This window comes from Aspergillus thermomutatus, assembly GCF_002237265.1.
Source record: "Aspergillus thermomutatus strain HMR AF 39 chromosome Unknown NODE_64, whole genome shotgun sequence".
Lineage (NCBI taxonomy): Eukaryota > Fungi > Ascomycota > Eurotiomycetes > Eurotiales > Aspergillaceae > Aspergillus > Aspergillus thermomutatus.
This window is the reverse complement of record NW_020798113.1, coordinates 1-18348: the sequence shown is the minus strand read 5'-3', so window position 1 is coordinate 18348 and position 18348 is coordinate 1. Positions and strand designations below refer to the sequence as shown.

Here is an 18348-nt window from a genome sequence, read left to right as displayed (position 1 = left end):
GGACGAGAAAATGCCAACAACACGGAAAGAGAATGGCTGATGAGAGCTTACCTGTGTCGCAAGCAATGATCATCAATGATGCCTCAGGCACAACACGTGGCATCCAGCAATAATCGATCTTACAATCTTACAATACATGACAAAGTGTATTTGGCTAATCCACAAATGGTAAGCACCTTGAAGGACGGTAAAAACCGACCCCACTGAGTCACTCTAGAATACTCTGTAGATCCTGATATATCGAGGATACTTGCCCCTCATACTTCTTTATCTATCTTTTGCTTTTGCGAATCAACTACGATCATGCCGCTTCTAGAGCCTGACACACAGGCTCCGGCTGAGTCTTCAGCAGCGCAGCTGCAGAGGCTACCCTTTCCCCCAGTCACTTACTCTCACATCCTTCATTGCTCTTATCATCACTGGCAACCTCGGTATGCTCCACATGCTTCTCAAATATTTTGAAAGTTCATGAAGTTAACTAGCAGCGTCATGGACTAGATACCGCACACTTACCCCTAAATCTCGTGTTATACCTTTGACACCTTCATTCGTGTCCTACCTCCGCGCCGATGGAATCGTTTTACCACCCGAGACCACCCCGCCGCAGGGCGAAGATGACCTAGACACATTTTCCGACGACGGTGCAGACGAGGAGCCAGATCCGTCCGTTGAATGGCAAGAAATCCACACCCAGATCAAGTCAACCATCTCAGAGTTTGGCGGCAAAGTAACACCAAAGCTGAACTGGAGTGCCCCAAAGGATGCTGTGTGGATGTCGGCGACGAACGATCTTCAATGCCGAACACCAAATGATATATACCTCCTCCTGAAGAGCAGCGACTTCATCACACACGACTTGGAGCATCCATTTGATGGTTGCGTGCCCGATACAGACGATTCGTCCGATCCGCCAGCCACCCAGCCCGATATCCCTTATCACCTAGTCCTCCGCAAATACGTTAACTTCAATCCCTCTCTTGAATTCCGTTGCTTTGTACGTAATCGTGTGCTTTTGTGCATCTGCCAGCGCGACCAGAATCATTTCGACTTCCTCTTCTCGCTGCGGGATACCCTCCGATCACGCATCCAGGCTTTCTTTGACGACAAACTCAAGGACACATTTCCAGACCCCAGCTTCGTCTTTGACGTGTATATCCCTGAGCCACACCGGCGCGTGTGGCTTATCGACATCAACCCTTGGGCTGATAGAACCGACCCGCTTTTATTCAGTTGGCTGGAAATCCTGCAGATGAAGGATCCCATCGGAATAAAGGAAGAGGACGCAGACGCCCCCGAGGAAAGCTTTGTTCGACTCTCCCTCAACAGATCCAATCCCAGCGTGGTGGAGTTGACTGAGGACGAGGGTTCTGAGTCAGAAGAAGAGGTTGAAAGTGCAGACGATGGAGACGACTCGCCGTTCCTCCCCGAATTCCGTCTCGTTAAGCGTGACGATCCAGAGGCATATTCTTTCAGTACCCCTCAGTACTCTGCGCACAAATTGCCCAGAGAAGTTGTTGACGCGTCTCTTTCAGGGCCAGGTGGCATGAGTGAGTTCTTGGGTAAATGGCAGGACATTCTAGCCAAGCAGGCACAGGAGGATACGGACAGTGACGATGGACGATAGCTATATTTCCACTTACTGATTGCTACTATGACTTTTGATAGAGAAAAGCTCCCATGGTTCACGGGGCATTGGATGACGGCGTTTTGGAACTGATAAAGCAGGGAAAAGCTACATGTATAAATAGCGTTTCAGGTTGAGAAAACGATTGCTGGTTAGGCAAGATCTCTATGTTCCATAACTTGCGGTGTCGAAGGATCCATTACAGGTAGTTGTCGAAATCTATATCCCTTGACAATTAATCACATTGTCCAAGGAACAATGCTGTAACCCTATCTACAAAGCAAAGCCCAACATCTACAGCTTATGCCTCTTCTCACCCGAGGCCAACTTGCGAAATTCCTCCTGCGGATACCCCTTGACGAACCGATCCATGCCCGCAAACACCTCATACGTATTCTGACGGTCGAGCAGCTCCCGCTCCGGACGACGAATGAGCTCCTTGATCTTGAGCAAACTCGACTGGTTCAGATGCGTACCCAGACGATCCTCGACCTCCTCGAGTACCTTCTTAAGGAAACCCGCCGAGTCATCGGCCTTGCCGGACGGAGCGGAGATGACCTTGTTCACGAAGCCGGTGGCCACCAGCTCCTCGCAGGTGATCCGCTTGCTCATGATGAGCGCCTCGTTGGCCTTGGAGATGCCCAGGCGCTCTACGAAGGCGCGGGAGGCGCCGCCCTCGGCGACGAGACCGAGGGAGGAGAATGGGGTCAGGAGGAAGGTGTGCGGGGCGGCGTAGACGAAGTCGGCGAAGGCCACGAGGGCGGCGGAGAGACCGACTGCTGGGCCGTTGAGTGCGGCGACGAGGATCTTGGGGTGGTTGTAGACGGTGCGGGTGAGGTCGAGGTTGTTGACGACGAAGGTGCGGGTGATCTCTCGCCGGGTGTCGCTGTTCAGGCCGCCGCCTGGCCGGGTGGAGGTCACGTCTGCTCCGCTAATGGGGAGTTAGTGGTGTAGGAGCAGCTGAAGAAAAAGTGTTATTGCTTACGCGGAGAAGAAACGACCAGTTCCTGTCAGGACGGTGATGAAGATATCATCTCGCTTCTCGATTTCCCGTAACCGCTCACCAAGCAGATAGTAGAGATCAGCGTTGAGGGCGTTCAGCTTCTCGGGGCGATTGAACGTGATGATCGCAATGCGATCTAGGTATGTGAGAGTGATGAGCTCTTTGTCTGCCATTTTGAAAAAAGGCGTTGCAGACGTAAAATTTAACAAGTAGAGTATAGGCGAAAAGTTGAACGACAGATTGCTGCAATGAAGCAGTGCGGCTGTGTAGAGATTGGTCCCAGATGCGTGGACAGTGGGAATACTCAATGTCAATAAGCGGAGACAGGAGATCGGCCAGCGACGCTCCAGATAAATACCACACCCTCAGCTCCCTAAGTCCCCATGCTATTTTCAATTCCTCATTCCTCAACGGCTATGGAGCATCGAACCGACCCTCATTGCGGGGAGGCCGACGGTCTGAGCTGCAAGCCGAGGCTCACTGCGGATGACATAACCAAGTCAGGTGACTGGCACGTGGCCATGTTTGTTCTATTTGCAGCAACCGCTGATCTTCCTCTCACACTAATGGGCTGATGGAAGTCCGCGGACTCTGACATCGAGTCCAATGCATGAGAAGAACATCGCATGTATGACTGCTCGTCGAATTAGCAATTAGCACAGAAGAAGAGGGTTTCTGTATACTGGAAACAGAGCATACGATCCGTTCACTATTCGCACGCCGCATCTCTCCAGACCGTCAACCTAACAGAACCACATCCCATCACATCAACTCACAATGTCAGCCATCCTGCGCAGATTACAGGGGGGCAACCTCGAAGTCTTCAAGGTACATACCTATCTCTCTCGCCTTCACTTCCGCAAAGAACCCTTCCCCCTATCTCTCCACTGAACCAGACCCCATTAACCAGCCTCCCTAGTTCGGCATGTACATCATCTTCCCCATCGGCTGGATGTACTACTTCGGCACAAACCTCGACGACCGATTCAGCGTACCGGGTTTCTGGCCTACCGCCGAGCAATCGCACAAGATCCCACTGGAGAAGGAAGAGATTGATCGGGAGCTGGCACGGATGAGGACGGTAGATGCGGTCCGGCGTGAGCGGCGGTTGCAGCGGGAGGCGATGGAGGCGCAGGCACAGGCGCAAGTAGCTGCGCAGGCTGAGAATGCGGAATAGGATTCGTCTGAAGGGAGGATATATACTATGGGTTTGTGGGATGCGGTTATTCGGACGAGGATATTGGGTCTTATAGGCCGGAGGCTGCTAAGCTGGAAAATAGAATGGAAATGAAGGGAAGAATAGGGAGAAGGGCGTTCTGCGGGGTTCAGAATGGCCGGACATGTGGCATGGCAAAATGGCATGAATGGGAGTTACACATGTACCATGTATGATTGCGCTTTTGTATAACACTCTTCTCTGGGTATATTGGGAGTTTTGTCTTGTTTTTCAATCCGGAAACATTTTATTTGATAGTTGACTGGGTCTAACTCCAAACCTGCTTCGTTATACGAGACTGCCTTTCCGTTTATTGCATTGGAATTAGACAAGACGTAGCATCTTCGCCTCTTCTGCTGACAGACCAAGTGAGCTGTGGCAAGATATACAGGCAATCGAAAATCGTGTCAACTGGGTATCATGTCATTTCTGCCTGGCGAGAAAGGCTGGTTTTCGATAGGAATAACAGCTCAAAAGGATACACGGAAGGGCAAAAAGAATTCCTAGGGTATGCGCCCGCCTGCTTCTGATTATTTGTTCGAACGAATAGGAAAAGAAGAGTCCCTTCATAACGCCTTTGTATGCAACAGATCGATAACAAGAATGCTAAGAATAGGAAGCTGCGACTAGCTCGTCGCCTTGGAGGTCAAAAGGTGACGGTACTGAGAAGCGGATGTGAACCGACTCGAGGCCAGGATAACGGTAGTATGTAATCAGGATCGCACAAAAAGGAGAGATTGGTCACAATTCAGCGATTGCACCGGTGGCTGTTGCGGCGGCCTCTTTGACCGTGTCATACACCATCTCCAGGGTTTTGGTGCTATTTTCACGGAATACCGCGCTGATGGAAGGCAGACTAGTTGAGATGAACGGGCGTTCACCAACCCAGTAGTAATAGAGATGGCCGTAGATTGCTCTGATATGGTCGGGAAGGTAGACGTAGATGCCGGTGATAATCATAGTGATGAGGGTCAGGAGTAGGGAGTCTGTCAAGAAACAATGGTTGTTAGCATTTGTAAACAACACAAGCGCTTCAGAGGCGTCCTCGACATTGTAGTTCAATTGGAGAGAAAGATAGCCAGCAAGATTGATTATCCAGAACGAAGGGAGACAACATACTAAAGATGAATTTTTCGGCGGGGGTGAGCATATATATGGCGAAAGTCACCTCATATTGATAGACCTTCAGGCGAAACCACCGAACCAAGGCGGTTGTTAGCCACAGGAGAGGGGCCATGATTGCCATCGATTTGACTTGGTTGACTCTGAACAATTTGAACGCAGCTAGACAACCGCGCGAACGACTGAGACTGATACTTTTATTGTAAATGAACGGTGTCTTTCTTCTCTTGCCGTACCCCTTAGTGGTCACACTTCTGCGGGAGATTTAGTGCTGGAGAACTTGGCGCTGTAAAGAGGCGATAATCACTCGAAGTCGTTCGAGGCTAGGAAGTAAGATATCTTAAAAGAATGGGAATTGCTTGTCGAAGAAGCTCATGATAGAAATGCTCTAGGCTTCCATGATCTCCTGGTCTAGTCTGATTGGGAAAGTAGTCAGCGCTCCGTCTGTTTGGCTGTGGAGTAAATAATAGGCGCCGGGACAGCAGTGGAAATTACCAGGATAACGGTACCTTTGAGGATTCTTAAACCGTGGGTTGACAACTTGACTCTCACTCAGGGGCTCGTGGGAGATTTAAGTTTGAAGTGGCGAGACTCAATTAAAACATTTAGGTAGACGGTCAATTCATTGTCAAAATCCTGGGTTGTTCAGAGGTTAAAGATAATTGTCAGGTTTCAAGATTTAAGAATAGTGATCAACCCTTCCGGTGTAGTAAACAGGGTAGCAGATGGAGAAGATCAAAAGCCTGAGGAATTTACAGAACAAGCTGTGCGGGGACAATTGTTGACACTTGACCGGGAGAAGATAAACATGTGGAGAGATTTATTGAGGAGAGAGGTGGGTGATACTTATAACAAAGAACTACCAACCATACTTTGTCGAGGCATACGAGTACGACTACGAAGTACGAATTGATCTAAATACTTTGTAGGGGCATTTGGAGCAATAGGTAACAATAATGAATGTTCAGGACTTCCAAGTTCGAAGTGAGAAAAAGCAGTTTTCTCAGATGTCCAGGCTCCCTATTTAGAAGAATCAAGAAACCCACTGGGTTCCACTTCAGGGTCCAGGACTATCTCTAGCTAGGTAGTAGCTAGATATCTGCTTTCATTTTGACTGGCGGACATGAATAGAAATTGAATTGTCGGGCCTTGTTGTAAATACTCCGTAGTAAGTATTAATTTGAATTAATGTGGACATGGACAGGTGTCTAGAACATAACCTAGATTCCCACAGGGTCATGACAGCTATGTCAGATTTCTCAACATAGTTATGCAGCAATTATCCGGGACATTGTTCTTCCTTCTGTAGGCAACAAGAATTTTCTATGGTATTTCCTCCTCAAAGATTCTCTGCGTTCTTCCGAATCCGAGGAGGATCTAAGTTTTCACAATGGATCTGGATACGGAGTTCGAGTTCCAAGTACCGAGTAGTTACCGAGTGGGAGCGTACGTCAGCCTCTGCTTGGCATCTGTGGCATCCCCAATGAAGCTATTCCCCATCACGATGATCATTGTCAACGCATGTCAATATCATTAGTGTTTTGCTAAGACCTCATCATTTAGATAGATATTCTACGATACAGAATCAGCCTAAACTCTCATACCGTAACTCATTATAGAGACTTCCATTCCCACCAAGTGACCTTTTATTCTGATCAGACGGTTCTCTGCTAAACTTACCTGACTTACGGAGTGAGAAGAAAACAATTACTACTATACAAGTGTACAGAGAGTCCAAAAGAAGAAGTTTATGTTTTCACAACAAGATATCGCTATAGTTAAAAGGTAGCCTGATAGGAATAGACTGGAAGATATGCCCATTGTTTGGTCCAACGGCTACCTAGGTAGATAGAAACATCCAGCACTGACCGCCCTCACAACCTAACCTATCCTATCAAACCAACCTCACAGACGGACAAAATGAAACAATGTCACCCCCCACAACAGTGACAACACTCCAAAAAAGCCTATCCATTCTAAAGACCTCACTGTTACCCAAAGCCATCCTCCCACCGCCCTCAATCCACCGCTCCTTCACCCTCGCCTCGTCCCTCTCCGCAAAACAGCTCCCTCCCCGACTCAAAATCGACGATGCCGACTTGACCATATCCTACCTCAAGGGCACTGGCCCAGGCGGGCAGAAAATCGTACGCTACACTCACCCTCTCATCATTTACCCCTTCTTTGATACCTTCTCTCTAAGAACCCCAACAGAACAAAACCAACTCTGCCGTCCAGCTCATCCACAAACCCACCGGCATAGTGGTGAAATCCCAAGCCACACGCTCCCGGTCCCAGAACGAGAAAATCGCTCGGCAGATCCTAGCTGATAAAGTCGAGGACTTGCTGAAGGGTGATGCGAGTCGGAATGCCATTCGGGCTGAGCGCGCACGCAAGAAGAAGGCGAGCAAGATGAAGAAGACTCGGCGGAAGTATCGGGAGTTAGGGAAGGAGGCGCAAAAGGACGAGCATGAGGATGGGGACGAGCTTGACCTAGAAGACGACGCAGGAGATGGTACTGAGGGCCAAGGAGAGGCGCAGGATCATCGCCTGGATGCTGAAGATTCTGCCACCGAGGAACCTTCTGATAATCACACTGCTGAACAGAAGCAGCTCGGATGATCAGTCGTCTGCTGTAGTTACCTCAGAGTTTCACTACAGGGCTCCCGTCTAGCTGAGAAGTAGCCAGTCTACACTTCATCTCGTTGTGCTACTGCTGGTCAGGTCTTGCACGCATCTGATGGACATAATAGACACTTTTAAGCATGGATGAATTGAACTTCTCCTGTGTAGGTTCCAAAGATGATTTTGTGTACTTTATGTCTAAGTACATGAGACAAGCTGGAAACTCTAAGAATTAATCTGGTGAAATTATCATAAAAGGCATGAATGTGTTACCTGCCGCTTTTCTTGTCGACTCTGGCGTCGGATGCAGACCATGCACATCTTCTGCTACCGCTCATGCAATGTAACTGCTCAATACTGTCCGCGCCTCGGCTCCCAGGCGCTCTTGTACGCACGCAGAGACCCGTCCATTATGCTTCTTATCGGCCTCCTTCAAGTATCTGCCAACCCAAGCCTTGAGATCAGCGCCCGTGTCGGGCCACGGGTCCCTGGTTTGGGGTCGCACGGTGTTCAGCGCTGTGAAGCCTACCCCGAACGCCATATCCTCAACGTCATGTTCGGCAATGAGGTCATCCTTGCTGGCGGGGAGAGGGGGAAGCTCCAACAATTTGAGTAGAGCCTCACATGTGAAGCCCCATCCCTTCTTGTATCGGTTTGCAAATGCTTCTGAGTCTGCAAGCGTCTTTGTGAAAGACAGCACAGCAGTCTTACGGTCCAATGGACGTGCGAGTTTCTGCGTTTCAGGGAGAATGATGTTGAGATAGATGGGGGTGAAGAGGCTGTCTTTTGTCAGTATATGTAAAAAACCGGCAATACAGTTTCATCCGGACATACTCTGCTTGAACTTTATCTGTGACCTGGATGAAGTAATCGGCACTATAGCCCTTGTCGTCATGAGCGGAGATGAAGTGATAGAAGCGGACAAATCTGAGAGTGAGGTGCTCGGTCTTCGAGTTCTGAAGGCGAGTGAGAATGACCTGCATGATAGAAACGAAGTACTGCTCTAATGCCGTGCTAGAAGAAGGCGTCAGTATATAACAAACAAGATCGATCGTCTCATCATTCACTTACGGTGGGAAGTTTGCAACGACACTCTCCAAAAGGTCAAATCCAAAGCCTTCATTGGCTTTGGTGGAAAGTAATTTTTGAAAGATACCAAGGATTGGGACCAGTTGCTGGTTTTCCAATATGAACTGAGTGCCGCGAGGGATAATAGAAGATAGTAGACGGACAAGGGCAGGAATGTTGCCCTTCGACTCCCACATCACAGGCATGAGGATAGGAGCGATCAGGTTCTGGTAGTAGTTGGGCAGAGATCCCGAAGGGTTGGCCTCTAAAAGGGCCGCAAAGAGCTGGAAGACGTATGGCATGAATTCTGAAAATAGGTTAGCACTCAAGCATGTCCCCTAAACTCGTGTTCCTTTCTGATTGTACCATACCTTGAACGTCGCCTTGAAGGATATTTGCGAAAGGTGGGTAGAGCGCTTGTTCGAGCTTCTCCGAATTGGCCGGTGCAGCGAATCTGGGTGTGTCAGCTCCCCAAATCGAGAAAAGCGAAGAATGATCCCCATACCGAATGAAAGCGCCCATAGCTTCGAAGTGGAAATAATAGAAGCGGGGGTTGCTTGGATTTTTACTAATAACATCAGTGATGTTAATGAGATGTTGAAGAACAATGTCTGTATATGGGACGACGCCTTCTTTGATGACAATCAGGACTCTCATGGCGCATCTCATCAAGAACTCATTTTCTTGCACCTTTTCAGGGGCAGGGTCCTTCTGGATCAATGAGAAAATGTGTTGCAAAAGATCTTTCGCTAGAGGAGTGACAGTGGCGGGGGCAATAATCGGTTGACCTTGGCTGTCTGCGAGGTAAAGCACTCTTTCGACAGCGATAGCTGCATAAGTATAGACAACAAAGTTGGGAGAACCGAGATGCTTGACCAGCAAAGGAAGCACTTCTTGCCACTGGTCTTTCGTGATGATGCTGCGGAAGAGGTAAAGGTACTTGATTGCATCCACCTTGAGAATAGGGTGGGCACTTTCATCGGCAACCAGGTCCGCGGCGAGGTTCTTTTGGAAGAAGTCAGTGATGCTGACAAGAGGGTTGGTCGCAGTGACACCGTGGCTTGCTGTGGGAACTCCCTTGGCCGCAATTGCAGAGAAAAGATAAACTGCAGTGTCCTTGGCTTTCCAATTCGAGGCAGGGCTCTTCGCGTATTCAGCAAGATAGTGGTCGCTGTATCTGAGAACGACCTTAGTCACGGGGCCCTCAAATTGCTCTGCCAGCCGTCTGAGGAAGTCTGTGGCAGCCCGCCGTCTAGTTTCACTGTCCGATCCTTCAAGATCTCGCCGGATAAATTCAATAGGCTCGTCTTCAAAAAGCTCCTCATCTGACTCACGCAGACTCACGTTTGGCAAGACCACTTTCTCGACGATTTGGCCAAGGGTCTCTTCTGCCTGGAAGACCGATGCATGTTCTGGCATACCCGCAATTGAAGTCAAAAATTGAAGCGCTTTGCTGACGAGAATGTCATATTTTGTTTCTTGGCCAATTGTGGTCAGGAGGCTCCAGGAGCTCTGCACAAATTGCCCAACATGAGAACTGAATACGTCCATGTACTTCTGCACATACAGTGTCAGAGCCTCGAAAATTCCAGCCCGCACGAATTCTAATTGGCCGGCCTCAGTTTCGTCGTCTGTGTGAAGCAAGGCGTTGTCATATGTCAAATATTTGAGCAAGAGCGAAGCTATCCCTGAGAGGTTTTCCTCAAACATAGGAGGAAGATCATGGCAAGAGAGGTCGAACAGCAATTTCACCATCAGATTGAATTGTGTAAACCCCTGGACAAGGTTTTCTTTGTTCGACTTGTTCTCCTCGAGGAATGAATCCAAGCCCTAATCAGAATCAGCACAATGATCGGGTAATCATGGCGCCACGATAGCAGTTGCCAAGTAAGCGGTGAAAGGAGGAGCTTTACCTCAAAGAGAGCCAGAAATGGGTTCCCAAATTTATTCAGGACGTGGTTGATCTCTGTGTACAGCTCATTTGATTGGAACAAGGGCCTCCATCTTTTGAAGATTGAATGTGCAACTTGCAGTACCCCGATATTGGCGGCGGGGTTCTTTGGCTGGAGCCTTGAAACAAGGTCCTAGGAAGAGTCAGTACAACTACAGGGTGATTGAAAAACCCCGTTTGTATCACTCACATCTACAAGGGTGTCCCATCGCTCCCAGAAGTCACTATCGGCAATCACGCTGACAGCTTCGCCAAGCTGGGACTGGATACCTGCCGGAACAGAAATCATCAAGCTGATCAGTTCCCGCTTGATCGTTGCGACCTCATCCACCTGGAGTTTGTAGTTTCCATCCTCATCGGTCCAGTTTCGCTTAATAAAGTTCTTGAAGCATAGAGCACTGGCGAGGCGGGTGTTATAGGGGTATGAAGTAGACGCCGTGATCTGGAGGAGCTGCAAAGAAAAGCCGGGTTTCTGTTCCTCCTGGCGAAGAGTAGCCTCAGCTGCAAAAGATCAGACAATCCATCGCAAAATGGCCATCCAAGCCAGATAAGCATGATTTTCCCATACCTTGTTTGTTTTGCCTTGGGTCCAAGCTTGCCTCAAGGAGCTGGGCAACAGCTCCGAGATCCGCAGCCATTTTTTGAGAAGCGGGGTGAAATTAGGGAAGATTTCACGTAGAAAACAGCGTGACACTCTTTCGAAAGATCGTGATATAAGAAAAAGGGACAGAAGAAAAAGCTTGGGTAGATTTGTGTGGGCAGGAGATTCCTTCAACCTCTCTGTACGAAAAATGCCCTTCTCAAAGCTGTCAGAGCTTAGTTCATATAAGGCAGTTTGTTTAGCGGTTGCTTTGGTTGCTTTGGTTGCTTTGGGAATTTCCAAGGCGGTCAGCACTGATGGCGGGGTGTTTCTGCCCATCAGGTGATAGAACGGATTAACCTTTTCCATCTCCGCCAGATCATCCATCATCGATTCTTTTTGAGGGGAAAGGTGTCTTGGCACATTTTTGCTTGGATGGGAACCTGATATCATTGCTTCTGGCTGTGCTCAAACAACATCTGTTCAGGGGTGTCTCTTTGTTCCTGTGGCTGGTGTTTTCATTTGAACTTTGAGAAGAAAAGGAGTTCTTGTCTCTTTAAAGTGTCAAGCTTGCCTTTTGAGACATCCGTCATTGCCACTACAGCTGTCGTATCTGAATGAAGCCTTGTATTACTTTTCAACCTCCTGATGTTGTGAACACCTGACTTAGAACTCCTCAGGAAGGGTATGTGGATCTCCTATGACACGGCTTTGAGCTGTTGCAAACAAGGCGAATCCATGTATTGCATGAAGCCTTGTCATAGCTCCGTTCATGCTGATCAGTCGGTGCCCTAGATATATAACCTCTCGACTTAGACCTTGTATATACCCCCCGTCCTTGAGGACGCATGTCTCCCGATGAAGTTCCGTTACCGTCTTCTTATAAAAGTACCGCTGTCAGCTTTGTGGACGTCTTCAAAACGCTAGGTGTCGCCCGTTCCAGATCGCAGTCCCCACTTTCGCTGCAGGACAGCAGTCATTCCTTGTCGCATACGACGGATGGACGGAGGAACAATTTTCTCGTACTCGGATTCGAATCAATGCATCGTGGAAGCGTTGTTTCCAGTTCCTCGGACACTTCCGGTGCCCCGGATTTCGAAACGTCTCTCAGGAATCTATCACAGAAAGAGAATCTAGCTCACGCCATCGACGAGGCGGAGCATGTCTCCAGATGCCTGCAGTGGTTCACTTCAGACCAATCTGTTGCGCTATGGGAGGCTGGCTCCTACCTCATCCAAAATGCGGACTCGCCGGACGCTCGACGGAGTGGGTCAATGTTGATAGAGGCTGTTGCTGCACGTCAGGATCTATCACCATCAGGTCGGCGTATCGTCTTTGAAGCGATTTCATGCTCGTCGGAGCCGGATGTAATACCAGCCCGTGTCCAATCGTTGGTATCGCTTTCGGATCACGGCAGAAAGTTGGACTTCACCTCTTCGTCTATCCTTCCCATCCTTTCGTCATGTGCTGTCCCACTTTATGAGCTCATCTCATCGGCCCGACTGAAAGCTCGTAAAGCCAAGGTGGGCAAAGTGAATGGACTTGGTTATGATGAAACAGCATTAGATGATATGTTGCAGTTCGCTGTTGATTTGATCACGCTGCAACGGAAGCGTCCAAGCAGTGAAGAGGTTGAGTCGCTGCTCGATCAGATTTTCATAATTTGCAAAAAGACGAGCGTTGCCGCCGACATCAAAAACTCACTAGCAGTATTCGATGCCGTCATACTCTATGCAGACGTTCCAGACGGGAGTTTTGTTCCTCTCTTAGAGGTTCTGTGCAGTATTCATGCTTCCGTGAAGTCCCTGTCTGGGCCTACCTCAAGAGCTGTCAGAAATCTGGCAAAGTCGAGATGGCAGACAGAAATGGTCAACACCCTTAATTCGTTTCTGATGGAGTCATCTGAGGAACAGAGTCGCAATATCAACGTTTTGCGCGGTACAGTACACATTTTCACAGACTTGATTCGCGCCCATGGTCAGGATGGCATACCACAACTTCACTTTGAGCATCTAATGGATTGTCTGGAGGTGGTGATTCGTAAAGATGATAGTCGCTTAGAAGCCGATGTGCTGGAGTTGTGTTTGAACATTTTGGATGGCGATTTCGCTCACGTGGCTCTGGAAAGCAGCTGGTCGGGGTTTGTGAGGGTTCTCAACTCTTGTTCCTTCAGAGCTGTTGGTGAACCTAAGGAGCGCGCCGCCTCAATTTCTAGTTCACAGTCGCCCCTCTCGAAAGTCAGCACGTCTGAAGACGCAAAATCAAATATCCTAGCCAACGCGGTTCAAATCGCGGCCACTGTCGAAACCCTTTGGGACCGTCTGAGCAAGGAGCAAAGATTGGAAGCTACACGGTTCCTGATGAACGTGTGTGAGCATACTGAGCCGTCGCAGGCTGAACTCGTCATCAACACAACGAGATCCGAAAAACTCTGTCTCCCTTCCAACTCAGACTGGGTCAACCATTGTCAGAGATTGATTCGCTGCTTCATCCGGTCTCGTAACAAGCCATCTGATATCCGAATCTCGGCTTTGGATCTCCTAAAGGAAGCGTTCTCGACCTACGATACACTGGTTCTTTTCGAGGGAGAGGGATTGCTCCACCTCATGCTTGAAAAGTTTACTGACGAGGATGACATCCTATTCCTAGAATCCTTAGTGTCTTTCATCGTTGATACTTCCATCCTTGTTACCGACAATACTACCTTCAAGTTACTGGTAGATACCTTGAGTTCACCCATGAACAAGGATCTCGACAACTCCGAGCTTTTCAGCATCCCGGCTTCCGCTGCATCTTCGCCTCAACGTCGCTCATCTACCGAACTGGTACCCGCCCTACATTCTGCTAGCTCACATCATCATGCGCTGGAATTGTCTCTCTCAAGCGTTTGTACCGCTGGACTTGTCAAAATCTTCCTTAGATCACTCAATATGTCAGCCAGCAAAGCGGTTACAGTATTCGAGGCGCTTCTCAACATCGCGCAGTCCCTTGAACGACCTGCAGATTGTCGTCTAAATGTTCTTAAATTATTGTTCAGACTCCGATGTGATTCATCGGGCGCTGTTACAGTGATATCGATGTCTGAGACCGATTTTTTGGCGGACGCTTCGGGTCGAGGTGGTGTCGATAGCAGCGCTAGATCACAGACTTCTGAAAGCGCAGTTGGGGATCATGGTGCAAGTGAGGAGAACTCGCGATTGGCCGCTCAAGGAAGGCAGTCTATAAGCAGGGAATCACTTGCAAATATCTTATCCAGATCCGCTGGTCGGAACGCTGCAGCTCATTCCCGTTCATCGGTCCTAACACCCCCAGTCTGGACGTATGCCTCATCACAAGTTCTACCCGAGAACCCACCGGATGATTCGAGCCCTTACGTGTACGCTTATACGACTCCTGACCTGTCGCCTCAGTCTGAATGCGAACCCACTCAAAAAGTCGCGTTGAAGGCCAACATGTGGCTGGAGACTATCATAACGCTGCTCCTTCGAGAAAAAAATTGGGAGATCTATAGCTATGTGCTGACCCATCTGGCTCCGCAGCTTAGCAACCGAGACTTTTTCCGCAACGCGGTACCTCAAATCAAACTACTACGCAGCGTTATGTGTGATCAAGTCAAGAACGAATCGTTTCGAGAGCCCCCAGCGTCCACTGGTGTCAAGAAAACGGACGTGGCTGGCTATATTTTCGATTGCCTCTCCGTGTTGGTCAGTTATCACGAGTTCTTCGCCAAGAGCGAGGAAGATGAGCTTGTACGCGCATTTATGATGGGCATTATAGGATCTTGGGGTGATACATCTCGTAGATGCGTACATGCGCTTTCTGTGTGTTGCCATGAAATTCCACTTTCTGTGACGAAATCATTGAATGGGATATTCGACAAGATGGCGAAAGTGATCACCATGTCTAATCTAGCAGTCCACATCCTCGAGTTTCTGTCCCTCCTTGCACGGCTGCCAGATGTCTACATCAATTTGCGCGAGGAAGAGATCCGAACAGTTTTCGGTATCTGCATTCGCTTCCTCCAGACCTCGAGAGAGCATCGCTTGAGGGCCGGTGACTCGTCAAATCGGCCCAGCCAGGCCTCGGCACGGCTTGCTGGTGGTATCAGAGAGATCGCGGTGACGCCAGGCGAGCTCTCTGATCCATCACAGCAAGATGGAATGTCGAGATATATCTACACTTTGACTCATCATGTCATGGTCTTTTGGTTTTTGTCATTGAAACTTCAGGATCGGGCAAAGCATGTCAACTGGATTACCAGCAGACTTATATTCAGGGATGAACATGGGCAAGAGAGAGTTGAAGAACAGAGCCAGGTTTTCATTGATCTGATGCAGAGGGTTGCATTCTCCGATTTGGGTGAGACTATTCCATATGAGACGTTCCCTCCATCGCCCTCGGATGGACCCGTGTCCAAAAAGTCGTGGGTCGTGGGCATGAGCGTAGTCACCGTGGAGACAGCTGGAGTATCTGGTTTGACTCAAATTACGAAGCGACAAGCTTCCGGAACCACATATGCGATGTACCAGCAGCGGACAGCTCCTGTGCTTCCTCATCAAGTGCCGACCTCACCTGATGCGCATGCCCACTCAGACGATATGCGCATTGCTGTGCTTCCTTCTCACGTGCTACTGCAGCTGACGACCACGGCATTTCCTACACCCACCGTAATGCAACCGATCCCACTTCCTGATGACGACATGACTCGCAGAGCGCTGAGCATATTTGATCGTAACGACATTGTCGATGGCCATAAAATAGGCGTTATTTACATAGACAACGGCCAGACGACCGAGTCGGAGATTCTCTCTAATACCGTTGGAAGCCCTGACTACGAGTACTTCCTTTCTTGTCTGGGAACCAAGGTACCAATCAGAGGGGCACAGTTCAACACCCAGGGATTGCATCCCGATGTGGATGGCGAGTTCACTTATGCTTGGAGAGACCGGGTCACGGAGATTGTGTTCCACGTGGCAACGATGATGCCCACCGATTTCGATAGAGATCCGGCTTGTATCAACAAAAAGCGGCATATTGGGAACGACTTTGTCAATATCATCTTTAATCGGTCCAACGTTCCATTCGGTTTCAACACGATTGCGTCTCAATTCAACTTTATCAATATTGTCATCAGTCCCGTGTGCCGCATCGCAGGTGGATCTGGTACCACAACTCCGGCGTCCAGTGATTTTGAACAGACATTCTACACTGTGAAGGTCATGAGCAAGCCTGGACTGCCCGAGATCTCGCCCGCTTCGACTCCCAAGGTCATTTCTGGAAAGAACCTCGCCGCCTTTGTGCGCATTCTTGCGATGAATGCGTCCGTATTTTCCCTCGTATGGAACAGTGAGGGAGGCGAGCACGTTTCCTCTTGGCGCAACCGCCTTCGCGAGATCAAGCGGCTCAGAGAACGGGCACTGGGATCGCAGTTGCAGATGTCAGAGGCCGCGGAGGGTGCCTATCCTGGTCAACGACGCAACACCAAGGCCAACATTTTCTCTGAAGAGGTGCCTTCGCGAGTGACTCCTGTCAAAACTGACTTTGCTACTGATTGGAATGCCGCTGCAGATGCCAACATTTTGCAGAACTTGGACTTTTCTCGATGGGGTCGTTAAGGGGCGCGTTCGTATTGGTCTCCAGTCATATCCGTCATGACTGGTACATGACTGCTTTGGTTGATTCAAAAGAAAATGGGAAAAGCAGAGGATTGATGGAAAGGGGGAAAAAAATGAAATGTGTGATGCCCTTTACCTGCTTAATGATTGCTAGGCTCCAATGGCCTTATGTATGCAGTACGTTCTTTGTTGTTTAATGATCCACAACACCTGTGCCAATACCCCTTGAATGTCATGAGAAAAGTTTTTTTTTTTTTTTTTTCTGGAGTATCTTTTTTTTTCTCTGTCATTCTCCTGTATATGACTTGGCTATGTCTGGTATGCCTGTATTATTTGCTTCTATGCAGCAAGACTACACACTATGATGAATACCTGATGCAACATATGCCACGCCTTGAAGACAACTCATGTGATAAAATTGCTGAAAATTTGGATCCTTACAATAAACATTGCATCTGTTCATGATCATTAGAGGTTATTGTTTTCTTTTTGAGAGACTGAAAATCTGTCTCGTTAGAGGGGTGGCAGGCTTCTCCAGCGCTTGATATTCTGATTTGAAGGCGCCATTAAGAGAGTTCGGTAATAGAGACGTCGTGGTATAGACAACAAAGTGAGTATACTGAATTGAAGTTATCGAGATCTGGGAGCAGCACCACAAAGATGAGGAGATGATGGGAGACATATAAGGTATCTGTAGTATACCAGTACTACGATGGAAGAAAATGGAAAGAAACTGTATAATATATCTGATGATGCTAAAGCTAAGGTGCTATCTGTGAGTATAGGAAGTAAAAGGAATCATTAAGTATATATGACAGCACCCCCACTCAAAAAAGCCTATCTTAGGCATATATTTTTAAGGTATATATAGTAGACATAAACAACATCATATATATATAAAAAAATAAAGTAGTAATGTATAAGTAAGGAAGATTAGATATATCTAAGCTTAGTTAATTTTATTAATAGCTTTTTATAATATCTTTATAATCTTATCTATGCCTTCTTTATCTATTTTATCTTATAGTATAGTCTCTACTACCTAGATAGTGACTATAAAGGGGCTATAAGTAATAAGAATATCTAATACTAATTAAAGTCTATTAATAGTAGAGGTAAGTTCTATTAGCTTATTTTAGATAGAGGCTTTATATATAATAATTCTATTAATTAGTTTCTAATATTTAGCTTCCTAACTAATACTATTAGTAATAAGTTTCTTAGTTATAGTAACCTAGTCCCTGTCTATACTATCTTAAATTTATTTATATTTCTTAGAGAGGTACACCTCCTTAAAAGAGTAGATACTCCTGGGTGTAAGGAGTCTAGTAGTTATACTAGTAGTAGATATAGTAAACTATCCTGCAGTATAGGGATAGTTAGTTACTATTATATAGGTAGGGAACATAGTAGACTAGTGTTACGACACCAACACTACTAGGCGGACCTGACAGGCAGAACCAAGGAGCAATGACAACCAGTCGATCAGACAAGGACTGACCGCTATGAGAGCCTAAGGGAAAGACGCAGCAGAAGTACCATGA

At 48.0% G+C, this 18348-nt stretch overlaps 7 protein-coding genes across 7 annotated transcripts; 4 read left to right on the top strand and 3 right to left on the bottom strand.

Annotated features, from left to right (window-relative positions):
- Window positions 1–303: 303 nt before the first annotated feature.
- On the top strand, window positions 304–1624 carry cdc123 (cell proliferation protein CDC123; the record flags this gene model as incomplete). Its single annotated transcript, XM_026756227.1, has 2 exons — window positions 304–431; window positions 499–1624. 2 exons carry the CDS (start codon window positions 304–306, stop codon window positions 1622–1624), a joined length of 1254 nt encoding a protein of 417 aa, XP_026615497.1.
- A 294-nt stretch (window positions 1625–1918) lies between these two features.
- On the bottom strand, window positions 1919–2800 carry CDV56_102457 (dodecenoyl-CoA isomerase; the record flags this gene model as incomplete). Its single annotated transcript, XM_026756076.1, has 2 exons — window positions 1919–2555; window positions 2610–2800. 2 exons carry the CDS (start codon window positions 2798–2800, stop codon window positions 1919–1921), a joined length of 828 nt encoding a protein of 275 aa, XP_026615496.1.
- A 604-nt stretch (window positions 2801–3404) lies between these two features.
- On the top strand, window positions 3405–3804 carry CDV56_102324 (uncharacterized protein; the record flags this gene model as incomplete). Its single annotated transcript, XM_026755943.1, has 2 exons — window positions 3405–3455; window positions 3547–3804. 2 exons carry the CDS (start codon window positions 3405–3407, stop codon window positions 3802–3804), a joined length of 309 nt encoding a protein of 102 aa, XP_026615495.1.
- Window positions 3805–4584: 780 nt separating this feature from the next.
- CDV56_102159 (serine palmitoyltransferase small subunit family protein) lies at window positions 4585–5080 on the bottom strand (the record flags this gene model as incomplete). The annotated part of the gene is made up of 2 exons (XM_026755778.1): window positions 4585–4829; window positions 4963–5080. 2 exons carry the CDS (start codon window positions 5078–5080, stop codon window positions 4585–4587), a joined length of 363 nt encoding a protein of 120 aa, XP_026615494.1.
- A 1813-nt stretch (window positions 5081–6893) lies between these two features.
- On the top strand, window positions 6894–7587 carry CDV56_101798 (peptide chain release factor family protein; the record flags this gene model as incomplete). Its single annotated transcript, XM_026755417.1, has 2 exons — window positions 6894–7112; window positions 7180–7587. 2 exons carry the CDS (start codon window positions 6894–6896, stop codon window positions 7585–7587), a joined length of 627 nt encoding a protein of 208 aa, XP_026615493.1.
- Window positions 7588–7924: 337 nt separating this feature from the next.
- Window positions 7925–11247, bottom strand: CDV56_101284 (putative chromosome segregation protein Cse1; the record flags this gene model as incomplete). The annotated part of the gene is made up of 8 exons (XM_026754903.1): window positions 7925–8369; window positions 8425–8604; window positions 8662–8965; window positions 9030–9112; window positions 9164–10488; window positions 10572–10742; window positions 10800–11110; window positions 11178–11247. 8 exons carry the CDS (start codon window positions 11245–11247, stop codon window positions 7925–7927), a joined length of 2889 nt encoding a protein of 962 aa, XP_026615492.1.
- A 790-nt stretch (window positions 11248–12037) lies between these two features.
- Window positions 12038–16804, top strand: CDV56_100438 (putative GTPase activating protein (Tsc2); the record flags this gene model as incomplete). The annotated part of the gene is made up of 1 exon (XM_026754057.1): window positions 12038–16804. One exon carries the CDS (start codon window positions 12038–12040, stop codon window positions 16802–16804), a length of 4767 nt encoding a protein of 1588 aa, XP_026615491.1.
- Between the last annotated feature and the right edge of the window lie 1544 nt (window positions 16805–18348).